Raw genomic sequence first — 19,216 nt, forward strand, 5'->3', positions numbered from 1 at the left:
CGCGTCGCTGCCTGTTCAATGAGTGCTGAAATCAGTTACTCATCATTAAAGTTTCGGCATCATATTTTGGCATAAAGTTAAATATTTGTCATACCTGAACAGATGATGTTTTAAAAAAAAAAGTCACATCAGATAAGGAAATTAGGTTGTGTTTGAATAATAACGTATCTTATTTAGCTGAAGTAAATTAAACGCAATTCTCACGTATATCCTTGCTTGATGAAGAATGAGACGGCCCTACGAACAGTTGAAATTCAAAAGGCTGATTTTCGCGCTTCAGGGCAGTGACGAGTAGGCTACATATGTTGTCCAGTGGTTGTCAAGACACCATAGGCACAACCTTAAGCAATGGCCCTGAACGGTGGTTCAATGTCCAGCAAACACAGAACGTTGGCACAACGTACCCAACCTTCTAACAACGTTTTAACAACATGGCCAAAAGGTTGCTACGTTGTGTGGTGAAGGTGCGTACAACGCTCGTCACTGCCCTGAAGCGCGAAAATCAGCCTTTTAAATTTCAACTGACCGTTGGGCTCATTGTGTTGTCTCATTCTTCATCAAGCAAGGATACGTGAGATTTGCGTTTAATTTACTTAATTATTCCATAATGTCCTTAAACATAACAATATCGCTGGCCATAAACTGAGAAAGTGCGCGTCCGGTGTGCGATACCTCGAGTTGTCCTAGACGCGACGCGGCGCGGCGCTGCGCTACTCGTCTGGTGTGCGACCCACTTAAGGGTACTGCCCCAGTGAGTATTTTAGAGCAGCTCACAGGATCCCAGTTTCTCAGTGTTGCCATGGGATTCTTTATTTGTGTGACTGGAGTCACTCATTAATTCCAGATGTTAATCTGCTCTTGTACATTTCAGGCACATACTGTATAGAGCCAATGAAATGTGGTGGGAGGAACTCAAGGGTTTTACATGAGGGTGGTTTCAAAACCGCGAGAAGAGCACACTGTGCACTGAGAAACATAACAGAAGAAGCAATGATTTGCCAGGAAAACACTATTCACTATTGCAGCTGGCTTTTTGTAGTCGGTGGATTGCTTTACCTCCTGCGGCAAGTGACCACGCACACGCCGTACGGACGTTATGTGGACACAAAATCCCCCGGGATGATGGTCCCAGCCAGGGCGGGCTGGTTTATTCAGGAACTTCCATCATTCCTTGTTCCTGTGCTCTTGTTTTTGACAACAGAAAGTTTGCCTGGGATAGGAAGACATTTACTGCTCTGGACCTTTTGCTTGCACTACTTTCAAAGGTAATAACATTTCACATATAGGTTAGCAATACCTTGACAAGCATTACATTTTAATACTGACAAGGAACTTGAGTGTTCTAGAGAAGCACAGTTGAGTTTTGCCAGTATGTTACTGAAACATAATCTAGACACAGTTTCAGTTAAACAGGACTGTATGCATGATTGTTGCCGGTATCAGATAATCTATTACGTAACTAGTTTAGATTTTTGTATTGTTTTGAGTTTTGGAATAGGAAAGTGAGTGGTGCATAAAGTATAAACTCTATCAGAGTCTTTATGTCCATCTTCAGCAGTGATTATAATTTATATATCTTGCTCTAGTCAGTATAATTTGATCATAATTTGATTTAAACCGGCATACCAGCTCAATAAAATGGGGCAAATGAAAAAAAATGAAGTCATGAGAGCCTGCACAAATGTACTTTGTACTTCAAACTAGTTCAAACTCTCAAACACACTACTTTAGCATAGTAAAGTACAGTTACTCAAGTTCATTAAACCCGGTGATGTACGTTTCTATGTCTTTTTGGTGTACAGGCAGAAGTTGTTTCTTTTTCAGTTAAGGTACAGCTCAGTTCAGTGGAATGAACAGGAAGGAAATATGTTTTGTAACAGCACCCGTCAACAGTCAACTGGCTTCTTCTCATAACAGAGCAACAATGCACATCAACGAAGGCAAATATCACGTTCACATCTTTTTGTTACTCGTGAAGCAATTGAACCACTGCTGCTTTTACATGAAGATGGACGTGATTAATAAATAATTTATTTAAAAAAATTCAAATGCATATACTCATTGACTTAACCAGCTGGAAATATAAAAATTGGTCATCCTGATTTGAGCTGAAGAAGCAACATTTAAGATACCATTGTTGTCATATTTTATTGCTGAACCACTAGTATGCTACTGAAACATAATCCAGACACCGTTTAAATTTAACAGGATTGCACTTGCATTCAATTAAACAGGAATGTACTTGCATTCAGGACTGTTCTCTCATGCTTACTGCCCACATATCTATTTTTAGCCACATTTCTTTTGAGGTCTCATTTACAGAAAATGCCACCATGCTTATCAAATCAAATCTGTAAACATAAGACTTTTCTGTATACATATCCTGTAAGTCTGTGCTCATACTGTATGACACGGTCACATATCCCAGCTGAAATAAACATCCTTCCAGGATGAAAGAAAATCACTTTTGCGGCGACTGTTTGATCACACTCTTTGCTGTTCTGCAGGACCTTTGTGTTTTCCTTACTGACCAAAGGCAGGCCGTCTCCTCTGTACATTGTGTTGAGTGCGGTCATCTTCTGCTCTGTGAATGGCTTTCTGCAGGGTCACTACATGCTCCACTGCACTCAGTACCACACCGAATGGCACAGAGACACACGCTTCATTACTGGTACTGGTGCTAATTACAGACCATTATACTTTATATTAAGGGTCTTTGACTACTATGTACTAATGTTTCAATTAGTCTTTTAATACAAAGCATTTATTGTGTACATGCATGTTTTGCATGTATTCTTTTTTTTTTTTTTTTTTTTACTTGTGCAATTATGTCTTTTAATTACACTGTTGACCCTTCCTTTAACCCACACTTAAACCTCCCAACCTGTCACCCACCTCAATAGCAGCACATAATATAAAGTGTGTGACCGATCTTTTTGATCAACTACGTGATTCATTTCAATGGAATCAATTATTGCTGCTGTTTTATTGGTTATAATTCACTCAATTGAAATGAATGTTCCTTCCAGGTGTGTTGATGTTTTTCTCTGGAATGGCCATCAACATCCACAGCGACTATATTTTACGAAACCTGAGGAAACCAGGAGAGCTCAGCTATAAAATCCCTAGGGGTCAGTATTTGATTATGATTTATGAATAAATATGTGGGGAAAAGTACAAAAAAGGAAAAGAAAAAATATATTAAATATAATTAAAACTTAATTGCATGAGCTATATAATATTATAATATATATAAATTATAATAATTTTATAATAATAATATATATGTAATATTTCTTGTAAAATAAATCTACAATCATTATATATATATATATATATATATATATATATATATATATATATATATATATACATACATTATTTTATATATACATGTACCGTATATAAAATAATAGATAATAGAATATAATTATAAAATAATATATTATATAAAATATATATAAATTGTTATAAATTAAAAGTAATAAATTATATAATAAATAAATATAGTCATGTATTATATATATATTATTATTTTATATATATATATATTATAATAAAAAAATATACTGTGTATATATATATATTGTTATAAATGTTATAAAAAATATACAGTCATGTATTATATATATATAGAATAGAAATATAGTTATAAAATAATATCTACTATATCTATTATATAGTATAAAATTATATAAATACATATATAATATAAATGTGTGCATATTATATTGTATATGTGTGTAGTGGTAGGTATAAATACATTACTATACATTATTTTAATGTGCCTTTTTACACGTTACATGTATTTACTATAGTAATAACCATAAATTACATGCAACTAACCCTAAACCAAACCCTAATCCTAACCTAACCCTATAGTAAGTACATGTACTTGTACATTAATATTACTCAGTACTTAAATGTATAATTCCACTCTAACATGGACACCTTAAAATAAAGTGTAACCAATATAATTTATAGCATAAAGACAATTCATATTTTTTTTCTTTATGGTCTAAAACAAATCACAAAAATATATAAATAAATATATATATATATATATTTAGTGTATATTTATTCAATTGTACACTAAATATTTGCATTGTGTTATCTCTAGGAGGAATGTTTGAGTTGGTCTCCGGCGCAAACTTCTTTGGGGAGATCGTTGAATGGTGTGGATACGCCGTGGCCAGCTGGTCCTTTCCTGCGTTCTCCTTCGCTCTGTTCACCATCTGCTCCATTGGGCCACGAGCCTACCATCATCACAGGTGCTCCTCCAACCCCAAAACACACTGCACACTCAGTGTGAAGGCTCTTCCAAAATGCTGCCTTCTAAAGATATCTACTTCTGATTATAGTAGTTTATTATTTATTTGAACTATTGATTATACTATTTATTTATAAACATAATTCATTCAAAACCAAAAAGTATTGATAAAAAGTTTCATTTCAGTATTTATACTTATTGGGATACATGACATTATCTTAACATTTAAATGGTGACTGACTTCTTAAGTCAATCCAGAATCCAGCACACAAAGTTACATTAATGGATTATAGTAAAGGGTTTATGTCTTTATCTTATGCTAACAATCTGAAAGTAAATGCCTGCTTGTCTTCTTCACAGGTATTACTTGGAGAAATTTAAAGATTACCCCAAATCAAGAAAGGCTGTGATCCCTTTTCTGCTGTAACAGTCAGCGGCCATAAACATTTTATAAAGGGAAAAAACTACAAAGTTTAAGCCATGAGCTAAATAAGAACTGCAAGCGCTGATGTTGTTACCGCATGTCCTGCTCACACACACAAACGTCACCCAAGGGGACATTTCTGAAGGTTTGTATTTATTATTTTTAAATACACCATTAAAAACCTGTTTACATCTGTACATAGTGGAGAATGGTCATTTCTATACATATTCCCATTTGAACATGGACCTGTCATAAAACTATTCATCAGTCATAAATGATTATGACATCGGTCATGTGTCATTGGTGCTCAAACATGAAACGCAAACCGAGAAAAGCTGCCGTTCAAAGTCCACTGAAGTGAAGCGTTTCACTGATACGCACCACTATTGTTTTCCCCTTAGTAAATGCTTCATGGCGCTAGATTAGAATTAAAACTGAATTACTTTCAAATGATTATATGTGTGCATCAGAAACAGAGTGTGAATTTTAATTTGTCACCAGAAAAAAGCGTGGTTTATCACAACGCACTGTGATAAACCACACATAAACCCTATGACCACTCAAATGCATGTAGAATTTGCTGTCACTCCTCTGAAGCCGACTTGCTTTTGATCTGCCGTTCTGTGCGCACCGAACTCTTCATCGCCTTCTGCAGGAGCCATGTGCTAAAATGGATGCCAGCAAATGCACCGCCGGCAACCCAAAACCAGTTCTTCCTCAGCCAGCTGTGGTTTCTCATCTTCTCGGTCCTCAAGGGGAGGTGCAGGACCTGCAAATGCAAGTGAGAAAGTTAGGAAAGAAAAAGTTAATCAATAGAGGTGTTGTTATCTGAGATGTGGTGGATCAAGAGATTTGCATAATGGATGTGCAGACGACAAATCAGCAGCAACTGCCTGATGACATCATGATAATATGGAGCAAAATCTCTGAGGAATGTTTCCAGCACCTTGTTGAATCTGTGCCATGAAGAGTTAAGGCAGTTCTGAAGGCAAAAGTGGTTCCAACCCGGTACTAGCAAGGTGTACCTAATAAAGTGGCCAGTGAGTGATGTTTGGACATGCTATGGGATTTGTTTGCCCAGTAGTAACAGAGAAGTGCCATCATAAAAATTGCACACTCTACACTTTGACCAAAACTGTCATTATCAAGAAAATCCTGTTATCTTCACAGATAAGATTAAACACACACACACATATTTCATCAGAGGGAAGATCCGTGTGTGATCTCAAATTCTATTGTAAATAACTAGAAATAGTGACATGAACCCAAGTGACTGATAAAAGATTGCACACACTTATCTATGAGCCAGTTAAAATGAATTCTGTCATTGTTTACTCGCTCATTTCTTTCCAAACTTCTATGAATTTATTACTTGAATGGAAAACAAAATCTTTGAAGAATATCTTTGCAGCACAATGACAGTTCCAGCTCAAGGTTGAAGTGACAGAAAAGCCTCTCAGGGTGAGTAAATAATGACATAACTTTCATTCTGAGGTGAACTGTCAGTTAAAAGTAAAACCTTTCCCACCTTGAGCAGCCGCTGCAGTTACTCCTTGGCTTTGCTCTCTCTCTTTCTACTCTTCTCGGGCAGAGGGGGCAGAGGGGGCAGGGGAGGCGGGGACGGGTCGATGTACGACACGATGCCCGGCTCGGGAATATAGTCCTCCCTGCTCTTCTTCAGCAGTGGATTGGATTTGATCGAGTACCAGCCCCAGTGAACCAAGCCAAGGCCAGAGCCCATAACAATCAGGACTTTATAGTTATCCCAAAAGCTCCGGAGCTTACTCATGTCTATAGACACCAAAACACATCAAACACATGAATAAACTAATGCCAGACCTGTGGGAAGAGATGGTTATAGGCAGTTGACATAACATTCACTGCAGTTAAAATGACGGGTCTCTCCTCCTCTATGTGAATGAATCCTCTCACACACTTCAGACGCAGTAATATTGTATACCGGTCTAGTTAATTACTTTGACATGTTTAGAAGTAAATACGCTGGTTGATAAATTAAATATCTGTAGACGATGAAGTGTTAAATGTGTAAGTTACATGATTATATAAATTTCTCACTCACCTTCAACTATTTGCTTCACGTCGCCACCATTTTGGGTCCTGACGATGGAGGCTTAGGTAGCCGATGACTGTCCTGCCTAAAAATATTAGTAGGAAAATTCCCCGTTGAAGGTAAACGCAAGCATTGAAATTATTTTATTGTTTATTGATTTTTAATTGAATTGTTTTAATTATTACAGTAATGTAAAATCTATCAATTAAAGCATTTTTCCTAGGAAGCATTTCCTTACTAAAGTTGATTTTACATCGCTCCTTTGGGGGTTTGTATTATTATTTGTAAAAAAGCTACTTCAGGAAAATGATAAAATAATCACTTTTCTAAACAGGTGACTCTATTATAATACTGGGTTTGATTTATTTACGAACAAAATGTAAGCTGTGTTCGAAATCGCTCCCTATAGCCTACCCTAATTCACTATTCCCTACATTAGAATGCATGACGCAGGACTGAATTAGTGCACTCGAATAATGTTCACTAATAGCTGTCCCCTCAAATAGGGCCCTATATGGGGGCAATTTAGGACACAGCCGTAGATTTGTTAAAGTCCCCATGTGGTGAAAATCAAGCTTTTAATGTTTATTATAGTATCCTTTAAGACAAACCAACCGCAAATTCATCAGTCAACACCATTGCTGAGTATTTTCTCATTAAAACTGCAGTGAACCAAAGACAGTATCAAAAACGCGGTTTGAAATCGCTGGTGTTTCTGACGTCACAAACTACCTTGTAACCATGCAATCAGGTCAACGAGTGGATCTCTGAGCTGGTGTGGGTGTGCCATTTTGGTGATCAAAGACGAGTTTAAGGCTACGTTTACACGTGGCCGGTTATTTTCATAAACGGACATTTCACCCTCTCCGTTTTGAGAAAAGTGTTCGTTCACACAAACCCGTGTATATGCCGTCAAAAGCATGCCAAACCTGTAGGTGGCAGTGTAACGAGAAGCTCAAGCCCATGTTAGTCAATCAGAATCCTGAAAATATAGGTTGCACCAGAGCCCATCTACGGAGACCCTGGCCACTCCCTATTAAGTCCTATTGCACCGAATTGTGGTTGTAGTTCCACCAGAGTTCCACTGGGGGCGATCGCCCATGAGTGCAAAATGAAACGGAGTCTATGGAGGCTGCTAATGAACGTTTATTGGTCAGTGAAGGACTGATTACGACCAGAGATACCGCTTGATGGCATCGTGGCATCCGAAGCGGGACCAGAAACAAACAAAACAAAAACTCTTCTAGCACGTGTATTTACCTGTGTCAGCTGTGTTGTCGATGCCTCGAGAGAAAAGAAAGTGCAGAGCGCGAAAGCACCAAAGTGACTGAAGGATTGCCGTAAAGCAGTATCTCTGGTCGTACGATGTGTATGACGTCATTGACATTTTAAAAGACTTTTTAAAGCAAATAAGTGACTCTAAAAAATCTAACACCCAGCAATGTATAATTTCTTTGCATCTCCTTTCGAATACAACATTCAAATTACTAGACAAAAAATTATATCCTGAGAAAAGTGGATTTTGAGGGGTATAGCCCATAGACCTCCATTCATTCTGCACTCGTCCTGTGAGCGCCCTCATATGGAACCAGAGTGGAACTGCAACCAGTTCAGAAGCCGGAAGTTTACTGAGAGTGGAACATCTCCCCAAAGCCCGTCAACGGAAAGCCTGTTCACTCCAACGCCCTATTAAGTCCTATTGGTTGTAGTTCCAATCAGAGTTCCACTGGGGGCGCTCGCCATGAGTGAAAAATGAATGGGAGTCAATAGCCGCGTTTCCACTGTCGGGCCAGGGCCGGGCCGTGCTAGTGCGTGCCAGGGCCAGTCGCGTTTCCACTGTCACTTCCGGGGCTTGATCGGGGCTTACTCGGGGCCAACGGCCAGGATTTCTGGCCCGTCGAATACCTTGGGCCAGAGCGGGCCAGCTCGGGCTAGAGGAGTGGTTACGAACAGAGGCGGAGTTTACCTGTAGTCGGGAGACGGCAGCGCCGGATGATTCTGTCAGCATTAAAGACTTTTAAAATAATTTAACTCGCGTTCATGTTTGAATGCCTTCTGTTTGTGATGCAAAAGACTATGCGCACTAACCATTACCATAGTAAACATGGTAAACGCTTGAAGATACGCATAGTAAAAAAAACATAGTGAACGCTTGAAGAAATCAGACCAATCATAAAGGCTATCACAATCATGTTTTTATTTTATCTGTCAGTAGCCTCGTCTCTTTATACCGGACTATCATACAATAAAGCAACTTTTTTTTCGGGAGCTTCCTCTGTTTCTCTGACGGAAAATATCTGTATGGGAGTCGAGAGAGTGCTGCTAAAGCTCCTCAGGTCGTATTTTTGGTGGCATATATTTGTAGAAATTATCATTCTTTCTAAATGTGATGTAAATATGTCCTTTAACTACCAGATAAACAGTAACAGACGCGACTGAAGAAGTAAGTGTGTCCTCTTTCTTTTGTGAAATAGACCTAACGGTAATTTATTTCTGAGTGACTAATGTGCAATTTTGACATAAATTAATTCATTATGATCAATGTATCACTTTTTATTGTAAACCTGTGGTAAAACATCGATGCTTGGGTTTTAAATATTCAAGTAAACAACAAAAATGCCAGCAAACGGCCGCTTTTATCATGTTTGTTTCCAACGCTGTTTCCAGTGATTTCTGATTAGTTTTCTGATAAAACTTACATTTGTTGGTGAATAGAGACAGAGCGCAACGCGTCATAAGCTGAAGACCACGCCCACCAAGGGGGAAAACAAAGCAACTGTCTCCATTGACTTTGCATTGCGAGAGGCTGCCTCCTTGTCATTTCTTGCTTCTAAGAAAAGACAGAATAATGCCTAAAAGCTGCTATGTGACAAGGTGTACAGCAAACAAGCTAAGAAACCCAGAAATAAGTTTTCATAAGCTGTCGACCCCCAAAAACGAGCGTTTGAGGACATAAAAGTGGATACAGGCTGGAACGAATGGGTAAATTGTGGGATCCTGACACTCAGTATGCACTAAAAATACACCACGTGTGCAGTAAGTTAAACATTTGGTCACTGGTGAGCCAAATATCCAAATGTCAGTTTTATATACTGTATTATATTTCTGTAAGATAAACTATCCTGTGTTGCCGATTACGGTCTCCTCCAGCGGGCGTACGTTAGTTCTCAGAGAAATGAGACACGTGACGCTCTGTCTCAACTGCCTGTATCCACTTTTATGTCCTAAACACTCGTTTTTTGGGGTCGAGAGCTAATAAAAACTTATTTCTGGTTTTTTTAGCTTCTTTGCTGTACACCTTGTCACACAGCAGTTTTTAGGCATTTTTCTGTCTTTTGTTAGAAGCAAGAAATGACAAGGAGGCAGCCTCTCGCAATGCAAAGTCAATGGAGACAGTTGGTTTGTTTTCCCCCTGGGTGTGGGCGTGGCCTAAATACGCTCTGTCTCTATGGGTTAGTGTGACGTTGTTCCAGAGAGGCGTGTTACGGGCGTGTTTTAGTGAAGCGCTGTGGAGCTTCTGGCCCGACAGTGGAAACGCAGGCCCGGTGCTATTAGCCCGAGGCTATCAGCCCGGCACGGCCCGTTTAAAGCCCTGGCCCGGCCCTGGCCCGACAGTGGAAACGCGGCTATTGGGGCTAGACGGCTAAATTTGTCTCTTTCACCCGATTGCCGTTGAGAAATCTCAGATTTGATTGTAGGTTTTGCAAGTTCAACATGGGTTATCGAAAGTTGAATGAACGAGTACTTATGTCCTTTCGATTTCTTACAGGTTGAGTTGTTGTTGCCCATCACGCTAGCATTCTGTTAATGAACGCTGATTGGTCAGTGAAGGACTGATTACGTCCAGAGATACCGCTTGATGGCATCGTGGCATCTGAAGCGGGACCAGAAACAAACAAAACAAAAACTCTTCTAGCGCGTGTATTTACCTGTGTCAGCTGTGTTGTCGATGCCTCGAGAGAAAAGAAAGTGCAGAGCGCGAAAGCACCAAAGTGACTGAAGGATTGCCGTAAAGCAGTATCTCTGGTCATACGATGTGTATGACGTCATTGACATTTTGAAAGACTTTTTAAAGCAAATAAGTGACTCTAATCTAACACCAAGCAATGTGTAATTTCTTTACATCCCCTTTCGAAAACAACATTCAAATTACTAGACAAAAAATTATATCCTGAGAAAAGTGGATTTTGAGGGGTATAGCCCATAGACCTCCATTCATTCTGCACTCGTCCTGTGAGCGACCTCATATGGAACCAGAGTGGAACTGCAACCGGAAGTTTATTGAGTGGCACTTCTCCCCTCATTAGACTTTCTCTGATCTCCCCTTATTACGCCCGTTTCACACATACTCTGTGTTGCAGTGGGTATGCAGTGCAGGAGCAGCACGTGCAATAGTGCTTTCACATATGCTGCGTTTGCAGTGCTTAACTGATCCGCTGCTGTAGGCTATACCACAAATACATACTCACTATTTGTATTTCAAATCCAGAAGTTATCAGCAACTTTTATTTAAAAATAGTTTTTTGTCAGCATTGCGATTCTCTTTGTACACAATTAATAGACATATTCACGTTTAAACACAATTTAAACAACATATTATTAAATGCATTACTTCTATATAATTATATATTAAGTTGCTCAAGCAAGTGGTAAAATATTTTACCAAGTACTTATATTAAAATTGCATAGCCTACATTTTAAATTAAAACTTAAAATTGACAAAAACAGCAGACTTACCCTTTCTTTTGCATAATTTAAATCTTTATACAATAAATCTTGCATGTCACAAAGAACTTGTTTTTCCACCTCCACGAATGAGACGGGTGTGTTCATTATGTTGACTTGTTGAAGTAAATTGTATTTTCCCTTGATTTACGCCGTCTCAGCATTGCGATGCTCTTTGTACACAATATACACTCTTTAATAGACGTATGCACGTTTAAACACAATTTAAACAACGTCAGCCTATTATTCAATGCATTACTTCTACTTATATTAAGTTGCTCAAGCAAGTGGTCAAATATTTAACCATGTACTTATATTAAATTGCAAACATTTTAAATTAAAACTTCAAATTGACAAAAACAGCCGACTCTCATGCCTTTTCTTTTTCATTTAAATTTTAATACAATAAATCTTGCATGTCACAAATAACTTGTTTTTCCACCTCCACGAATGAGACAAGTGTTTTTCATTATGTCGCCTTGTTGAGGTAAATTGTAGCTTTCCTTGCTTTACCCTGGTCTTAAAGTGAAAAAAAGTAGTATTTAATTAAATACATTTATGGTGAGATTACTACATTTTATTTAATTAATCACATTTATGGTGAAATTACTACATTTTCAGGTCAATCTGTGTTCATTTTGACCACGAAACATGCGCTGTCACTTTAATTCAGCGCGTGCAGCACAGCAAAAATAGACTCGGTGCGGAAACGATCTCTGCACTGCTGTATACGCACCTCTCCTGGAACGGATCGCCGGACCGCATCCGCGTGCAGTGTGAAAGCTCTAACCTGTTAACATGGGTACGGAAAAAAATACGCACCGCATACGCATTGCAAACAGAATATGTGTGAAACGGGCGTTAGACATTTTCTGGTCGCACACCTAAAGGCACCGGGGTGGCGGTGCCGCCAGCTTTGGCCCTTCATCGCTGCTCGCAGCTATATTTATATATATATATATATATATATACTGTATATATATATATATATATATATATATACAAAAGACAGAAAATATTACTTGTCTTACCTTATTCTGATTTTATGATACACTCAAAATATTCCACAACATTGATTAACCCGTTGATTAACCGGTGGTAAAATATTCTCACCATCACATACCTAGTATATTTTTATATAGATACAATAGGCCTACCTGATTTTGAACACAAGAGGGCAGTATAGCACTATGAATGACATGATTTATTTATTTTCTGGACAAAAAAAAAACATTCTGGCTGTTTTTAAACTTAAACAATTATTAAATTGAAAAAAAAGAATAAAATGGGTTTAGTTCTGATATTTGTATAATTTTATATAGAAATAAATGGTGTATAATTACATTTTTAGAAGATATGAGGCTTTTAGTGTTTCCATTTTTGACATTACTTTAATCCCTCGCCATAGCAAAACTGTTTGAGATATGTATTATCCGTTCACAATTTAGCATCTTTAATGTATTTTCATCATGTTGAAAAAGTTTGGTGGGAATAAAATAAACCACTTAAGAGGAGTGAGTAAAAATTCAGAGGCTGATTTTGCAAAGAAATCCACATTCAAACCAAAATATCTGACTTCCTGTTGGTCGGAGCTAACGACTGTAAATTAGAAAGTTGTCCGGCTCGATGAGACCAATATACGTACTGATTTTTTTAACTGTTGGTAAAACTAACCCCTCCACTTTTGTCAAAAGCATTTTGAAAGTGACACACTTCCTGCTGCCAGTTGGTGGCGCTATAACTTTGACTCACAATAGTTACATCCATCTGATCGGCCTCTTACCACGAACACACTGCTGAAGTTTCATCAAGATCAGTTAATGTATGCAGAAGTTATAACACTTCGTGTTTCTCTTTTCGTCGCACCTTTGACGCAGTGCAAGTTCTGTTGCATACTGTGACGTTGACTGCCTAAAACTCAGTTTTTCTCAGTTTACATGCAAACGTGCAAACAGAGTTTTCTAAAATCTCCACTCTGGCCGGAGTTTTTAGAAAGAATCGTTTTCACAGGCCAATTCTCCGTTTGCATGTAAACGAGGCCGAAGGGAAACAACCGTGCATCTGAGACACATCTCTCTGTAGGCAAGGGCGTGGTTAGCTGGTGCCCTCTGACGTCAGAGGGTACCACAACTTTCAATAAGAAAATTCAACTGCAGTAGCCACCGTTCAACCTGAAGAGGGCAGCACTCAGACGTTTTTACACCATTTTTGTAGAATTAACACTTTAAACACTAATGTCAAAAAAATTGAATCAAGTACTTGAATCAATGAACAGCATTAATAAAGCCCCAGTCTTACAGATCATTAACTAAAAAAAAGTTGTTTTAGGGTTTTGTTACCCTTTAAGGGATACAGTTATTGAGTAAAGGGGGGCTTAAAAGCTGATTTGAGGAATGCTTTAAACTGTTGAATGACAGGACACTTAATTGGTTAACTTTTCATGCGGCATAATGATATTATTGGTTCAAAAGAAAATCAATCAAACAGGTAGGTTTTCATTTGAGAAAAAAAAATGTAACGCCTATAAAGCACCAGCAGAGGGAGCTACTCACATATAGTATAGCCTCACATAAGCATGTAGTGATCACAGGATTTAAGTGATGAGCAATAGTTCGCACGGGAATACTAGTGAACTGCATGCAACATATTATGCAGTCAATAATGTGTTTCGTGTTATTGTGTGTATAATAATTTTTATTTTAAGTTAGTCAAAGCCAAAACTGTTGCTTTGACATTATGGTTTACAATCTTGCTCCACTGCATAGATGTTCCAAAAACATTAAATGTAATGATGTTCTGACATTCATGTATTATAGTCTGTGAAGTTTCTTTTATAATGCCAGGAATGTGCAGCATCTGGGTCTTATCTGTTTAAAGACACTAATGATAGGGTGTGGAGCTTTCGGAGGATTTGATACTCCAACATTAAATGCAAGATCTTTCCACAGAGTTCCGTTCCACTGACATGACTGTAGGAATTACAGGAAAACTCAATTGCAACTGATGCTCTTATAACGTGTAGGAACATCTTCAAGCAGCTCTTTCATGTAAAACAACAACTGATACTAATAATTTTGGTAAACATTTTCCGAAATGTTCCCGGAATATTTGGAAAATATCTACGTGAAGATTCACCACACAAATCACAACGTATGTGTTTGGGAATGACGTGAGAAAATAATGACAGAATTTTCATTTTTTGTGTGAACTTTTCCATTAATGCTTCCATAAATCCAATTCTCTGGAAATATCCTTCACAATACAGCATTCCCACTCATTTCGACACCAGACTTACTCTGTAATTAGCCTGTGTGGTAAACAAACTATTGTTAAAACAGGCCAACATCTCTGCAGTTCCCATGAGAATTTGCCCTCACATACACTGTAACTCCACAAGTAATCCCCCAAAGAGCATGCCAGGTTCCCCCACAGTGAGTGTGTGTGTGTGTGTGTGTGTGTGTGTGTGTGTGTGTGTGTGTGTGTGTGTGTGTGTGTGTGTGTGTGTGTGTGTGTGTGTGTGTGTGTGTGTGTGTGTGTGTGTGTGTGTGTGTGTGTGTGTGTGTGTGTGTGTGTGTGTGTGTGTCAAGACAACTTCTATAGGCCTACTAGATCACTATAAGACGCTAAATAAAGATTAATGAGAGGGAGTGTCTGTCTCAGTTTTGGTTTGTAGTCTTTATTCACGTCTCAGATTCACAGAAACAGACAGTAGTAATGGATCACGACAAAGTCACATCACAGAAAACATGTGTCATACTCATTCCCTGTATTAGGGTGATTGTTTATTTCCATCTCTCCTCAAACAGTTGCCAGTCTTCCCATGCAGTGAGGAGACTGGGAAAGAGAAATGGCAGGTTTTGAAGGAATGACAGAACAGTTTAAACTGGCTAAAAAGCTCAGGGCTATATGGCAGTCATCACACACACATATGCGCACACACGCACACACACGTAGTTAGTGTGGGAAACTTTTACAGTGTGAAACTTTTACAGTGTGTTTACAGGGTGTTACAGTAACATGCCCAAACTACCCCCCACCCCCCATACACACACACAAGCACATGGTAATCCTCCAATCAGCACCCATTCTCTCTGGGCTTGTGCAGACACAGAGGTCTTGTTTACACCTGCTATTGACAACAATTACATTTTTCAATAAAAAAATTTTTTTAACTGTGGAAGCCTCATTTCCGCTACACAAGAAAAAAAAAAAATCTGATGTAGCAGATACATCGTCTTGGGTCCTCAAGGGTTTTGGGTCTTTCAACATCAGACCCAGGAGACCCGGCCGGGGTTGATCAGGCCCCAGTAACAACAGCCCATGGATCAGCTCTCTTAAGCCACCTATTGGCTGTTTCTGTAGCTTTATATGGATTTGATGGCTTATATTCTCTTTGCCGCCCCAGTGGCCCACAGATAGCTAAAGTATCCACCAGATCCTGGTACTTTGCATGTTTCCGCTCGAACGAATGCCTCTTCCATCCCAGGACACTGTAAGTTCCAGCATGATCGTCTGTTTTGTGGCCTCAGAGCTAATGATCATGTCTGTCCGGAGTCATGTTATTGCAGCGTGCGGTGTGAACTTCAACTGTTTTCCCAGGTCAACTTTCAACAGAAGCAAGTTAGAGGAGGCCCAACCTTGTTTTAGCATGTACCTGGTGTTTCTCTCCAGTGTTCACAAAATGGATGGACTTTGTGGGGGCACAGTGGTTTTTGCTGGTATTTATGGCCTTAGATATACCATCAGCAACTGCCCCGAGCACCTGGTAATGGCCTTCCCGCAAGGCAGCCGCTGAGAAGATGCTTCAATGAGCCTTACCCTGGACACAGGGAGTAGGAGGGTGTTTCGCTTTTGCCCCAGACATGGAGGTTTACTTGGTCATACACAGCCTGGACAAGGAACTTGACATGAAAGTAGTCTGCCTGCATGATGTTTGTCCAGGTGATCTTGCACTGAGATATGCCTTCCCATTTCATCCATAACCTACTCCTCTTCCAAACCAGCTCATACATTCTGCTGGATCAGGTGTGACAGTCTTTGCCCCAAGCCTTTCCAACTTGGACCTTTGGGAAATATTCCCAAACCTTCTCAGCCAGTTGCCACATTTCCCATCAATGTCTTCTGCTTTAGCTGGGACTCCTCCACCTCCAAGGCATTTTCCGCCCTCCATTTCTCTCACTTTTATACTGGCTGATGACAGCTTTGGGTCTCTTGGATCTTTGTACGGTTGGGCTTCTCTCATTCATGCCACCATAAACTCTTCAGTGAGAGCAGTGAATGGGAGCTGCAGAGCATTACTGGTTCCAGATAGTGCTCCACTACTCAAGCTCCAGGAAAAACCCAACACCTATAGGGAGAAATCTGCTGATATTCCTCTCTAGAGATTCAACTGTTGACAATGGGACAGCATAGACCAGCAAAGGCCACAAGACTCATGGCAGAATGCAATAGATCTGGTAGATCCAAGATTAAGCCAATCTTCAAGCTCTTTGTTGGACTTTTGAATAGAAGTAGAGTCTTTCAGTGCGAAATCAAAGAGCTTACTCTAAAAATAACCTCTAAATGGGCTATTGGGATAGAGGCACACGTCATTCCAGATAGCAAGAAGCGGAAATGTATCCAGCACCTTTCCCTTCTTCAGCACCAGTGATCTTGACTTAATGGCTCTGAAACTCATTCTTTCTTAAGTTTCTCAGGGCCTTGTAGAAACCACCTGCTCCCTGGGACAGATGTTGTTGTAATTGTTGCTCTAATTGGAGGCTGTCGTACACCAGATTTTGTCAAGGCACCCCAGCACTACCTCGGCTGACTTGACCACCATGTTCATAGCAAGAGCGGAAAACCCCCACTGATATGGGTATTTATTATTTAAAATGATCTTCCATTCATAATTTTTTATTTTATTTTATTTAAAACAAAAAAATTGCTATTATACTGGTATTATGGAAAAACATGCAATAAAACACTGAATACACAGTCAAGTCTTGTGTGTTTGCAAATACATGTACATGTGTTGTGGTTAGTCTGCAATGTTGAAGTTTTATTACTTTACCTCCTTTTCATAATGACTACCACTTTTGAAGGACAACAGCCTCCGGGCTACATCTCTATGAAAAAAAATGAAGTGTGTGTTTGTGTCTGCCTGGGTGTGTTGTGTGAGTGTAACACCTGGTACTACAGCTTCTCCATTATTAAATGGAGAAGCTGTAGTACCTTCTCCATTACTTCAGGGCAATTTCCTAGATGACAGTAACCACTTATACCCATTAGTGTGAGACCTTTCCCCTCTCTCACCCACTCTTTTCCCTTTTTTCCCTCTCTGTCTCACTCCGAGGACATTTTAAGAGGAAACGTGCATAATTTTCCTTCACCTACAGTACATGCAAAATAGGAAACACACACACACAAACACAGACACATACACACACACGTTGGGTTTCCATGTTTTTATACAGCAAAAACTGTATATTCTATCCTCAAACTCTAACCCTACATCTAAACAACCTACAACCCTCACAGAAAACATTCTGCATTTAAAAATAATAATAACAATAATAAAAAATAAATGTTTGAGACAAAATTTGAGTGATATTTGAATTTCAAATATGATCTATCATATATTTTTTATTTGTCTACACAGAATAGCCCAAGAACAGCCTAGCCAGGTAAAGAACACCCCAGCAGCCTAGCAACACCCTAGTAACTCCCTAGTACACCACAGCAACAGCAATGCACTAGCAACAGCCCATAGAATACCCCAGCAATAGCCTAGTAACACCTTAGTAACGGCATAGAACACCCCAGCAGCAGCCTAGCAACACCCTAGTAACTCCCTAGTACCCCACAGCAACAGCAATGCACTAGCAACAGCCTATAGAATACCCCAGCAATAGCCTAGTAACACCCTAGTAACTCCCTAGTACACCACAGCAACAGCAATGCACTAGCAACAGCCTATAGAATACCCCAGCAATAGCCTAGTAACACCTTAGTAACTGCATATAACACCCCAGCAGCAGCCTAGCAACACCCAAACAACTCCATAGAACTCTGCAGCAGCAGCCTAGTGATACCATAGCAACAGCCTATAACATCCCAGCAGCAGTCTAGCAACAGCCTAGAATAGTCCAGTAATAACCTGACAACACCCTAAAAATTACCAAGAACAGCACAGCAACACACTAGCAACCGCCTAGAATCACCGTAACAACTCCCGAGAACAGTGCAGCAACAGCCTAGCAATGCACTAGCAACAGCAGCTAACAAAACTCCAGAAACACCCCAGACTACCCCAGCAACAGTCGATCGATGTCCTAGCAACAGTTAAGAACATATCAGCAACAGCCTAGAATACCCAGGCAACAGCTAGAAACACCTTAGCAACTACAACAATGGTTTAATGGTTTAAAAATGGTTTAAAATCGTTTTTAAGCTTTCAGCCTAGGCTCTGTTACCTTTGTTTTGAAGGTTTGTTCCAGAACACTTGAAATGGAACTCAGCACTGACACACCCAATAGTTTTACCTGTAACTGCAGATGTACAGTATCTAAACCGAGATAACAGTGTGTGCCTGTGTGTGTGGGTGGGTGTGTGTGTGTGTGTGTGTGTTTTTGGTGGACACACCTTATTCCAGTAGCTTCTCATATGTGATGTAACAAAGGATGTCCTGATGATGCCATCAAAGGTGGAGGTAATAGGTAGTAATTGTTTTGACGGGAATGAATGA

The 19,216-nt window shown here is 39.4% G+C and overlaps 1 protein-coding gene and 1 long non-coding RNA gene across 3 annotated transcripts; one reads left to right on the plus strand and one right to left on the minus strand.

The window, feature by feature from the left end:
• Positions 1-871: 871 nt before the first annotated feature.
• On the plus strand, positions 872-4,891 carry srd5a2a (steroid-5-alpha-reductase, alpha polypeptide 2a). The gene is made up of 5 exons (XM_082164253.1): positions 872-1,265; positions 2,508-2,671; positions 3,030-3,131; positions 4,121-4,271; positions 4,631-4,891. The coding sequence occupies exons 1-5, from the start codon at positions 892-894 to the stop codon at positions 4,695-4,697; spliced, it is 858 nt and encodes a 285-aa protein (XP_082020379.1). The 5' UTR covers positions 872-891; the 3' UTR covers positions 4,698-4,891.
• LOC309494823 lies at positions 4,827-18,962 on the minus strand. 2 transcript variants are annotated; one of them, XR_014204435.1, is made up of 4 exons: positions 18,945-18,962; positions 6,775-6,850; positions 6,223-6,485; positions 4,827-5,463 (listed from the first exon to the last, which is right to left on the minus strand). It is a non-coding gene; the product is annotated as an uncharacterized lncRNA (long non-coding RNA). The 2 variants fall into 2 exon arrangements; XR_014204436.1 differs by lacking the exon at positions 18,945-18,962 and having other exon boundaries at positions 6,775-6,868.
• Positions 18,963-19,216: the final 254 nt, after the last annotated feature.

Source organism: Leuciscus leuciscus (genome assembly GCF_965113295.1).
Source record: "Leuciscus leuciscus genome assembly, chromosome: 3".
NCBI lineage: Eukaryota > Metazoa > Chordata > Actinopteri > Cypriniformes > Leuciscidae > Leuciscus > Leuciscus leuciscus.

What these genes read in the sequence shown, in the direction of transcription:
- srd5a2a (XM_082164253.1), top strand. Translation starts at nt 892, where the DNA reads ATGAAATGTGGTGGGAGGAACTCAAGGGTTTTACATGAGGGTGGTTTC. An exon ending in TGCTTGCACTACTTTCAAAG is followed by an intron (nt 1,266 to 2,507) that starts GTAATAACATTT and finishes GCTGTTCTGCAG; the next exon opens with GACCTTTGTGTTTTCCTTAC. An exon ending in CAGCTATAAAATCCCTAGGG is followed by an intron (nt 3,132 to 4,120) that starts GTCAGTATTTGA and finishes TGTTATCTCTAG; the next exon opens with GAGGAATGTTTGAGTTGGTC.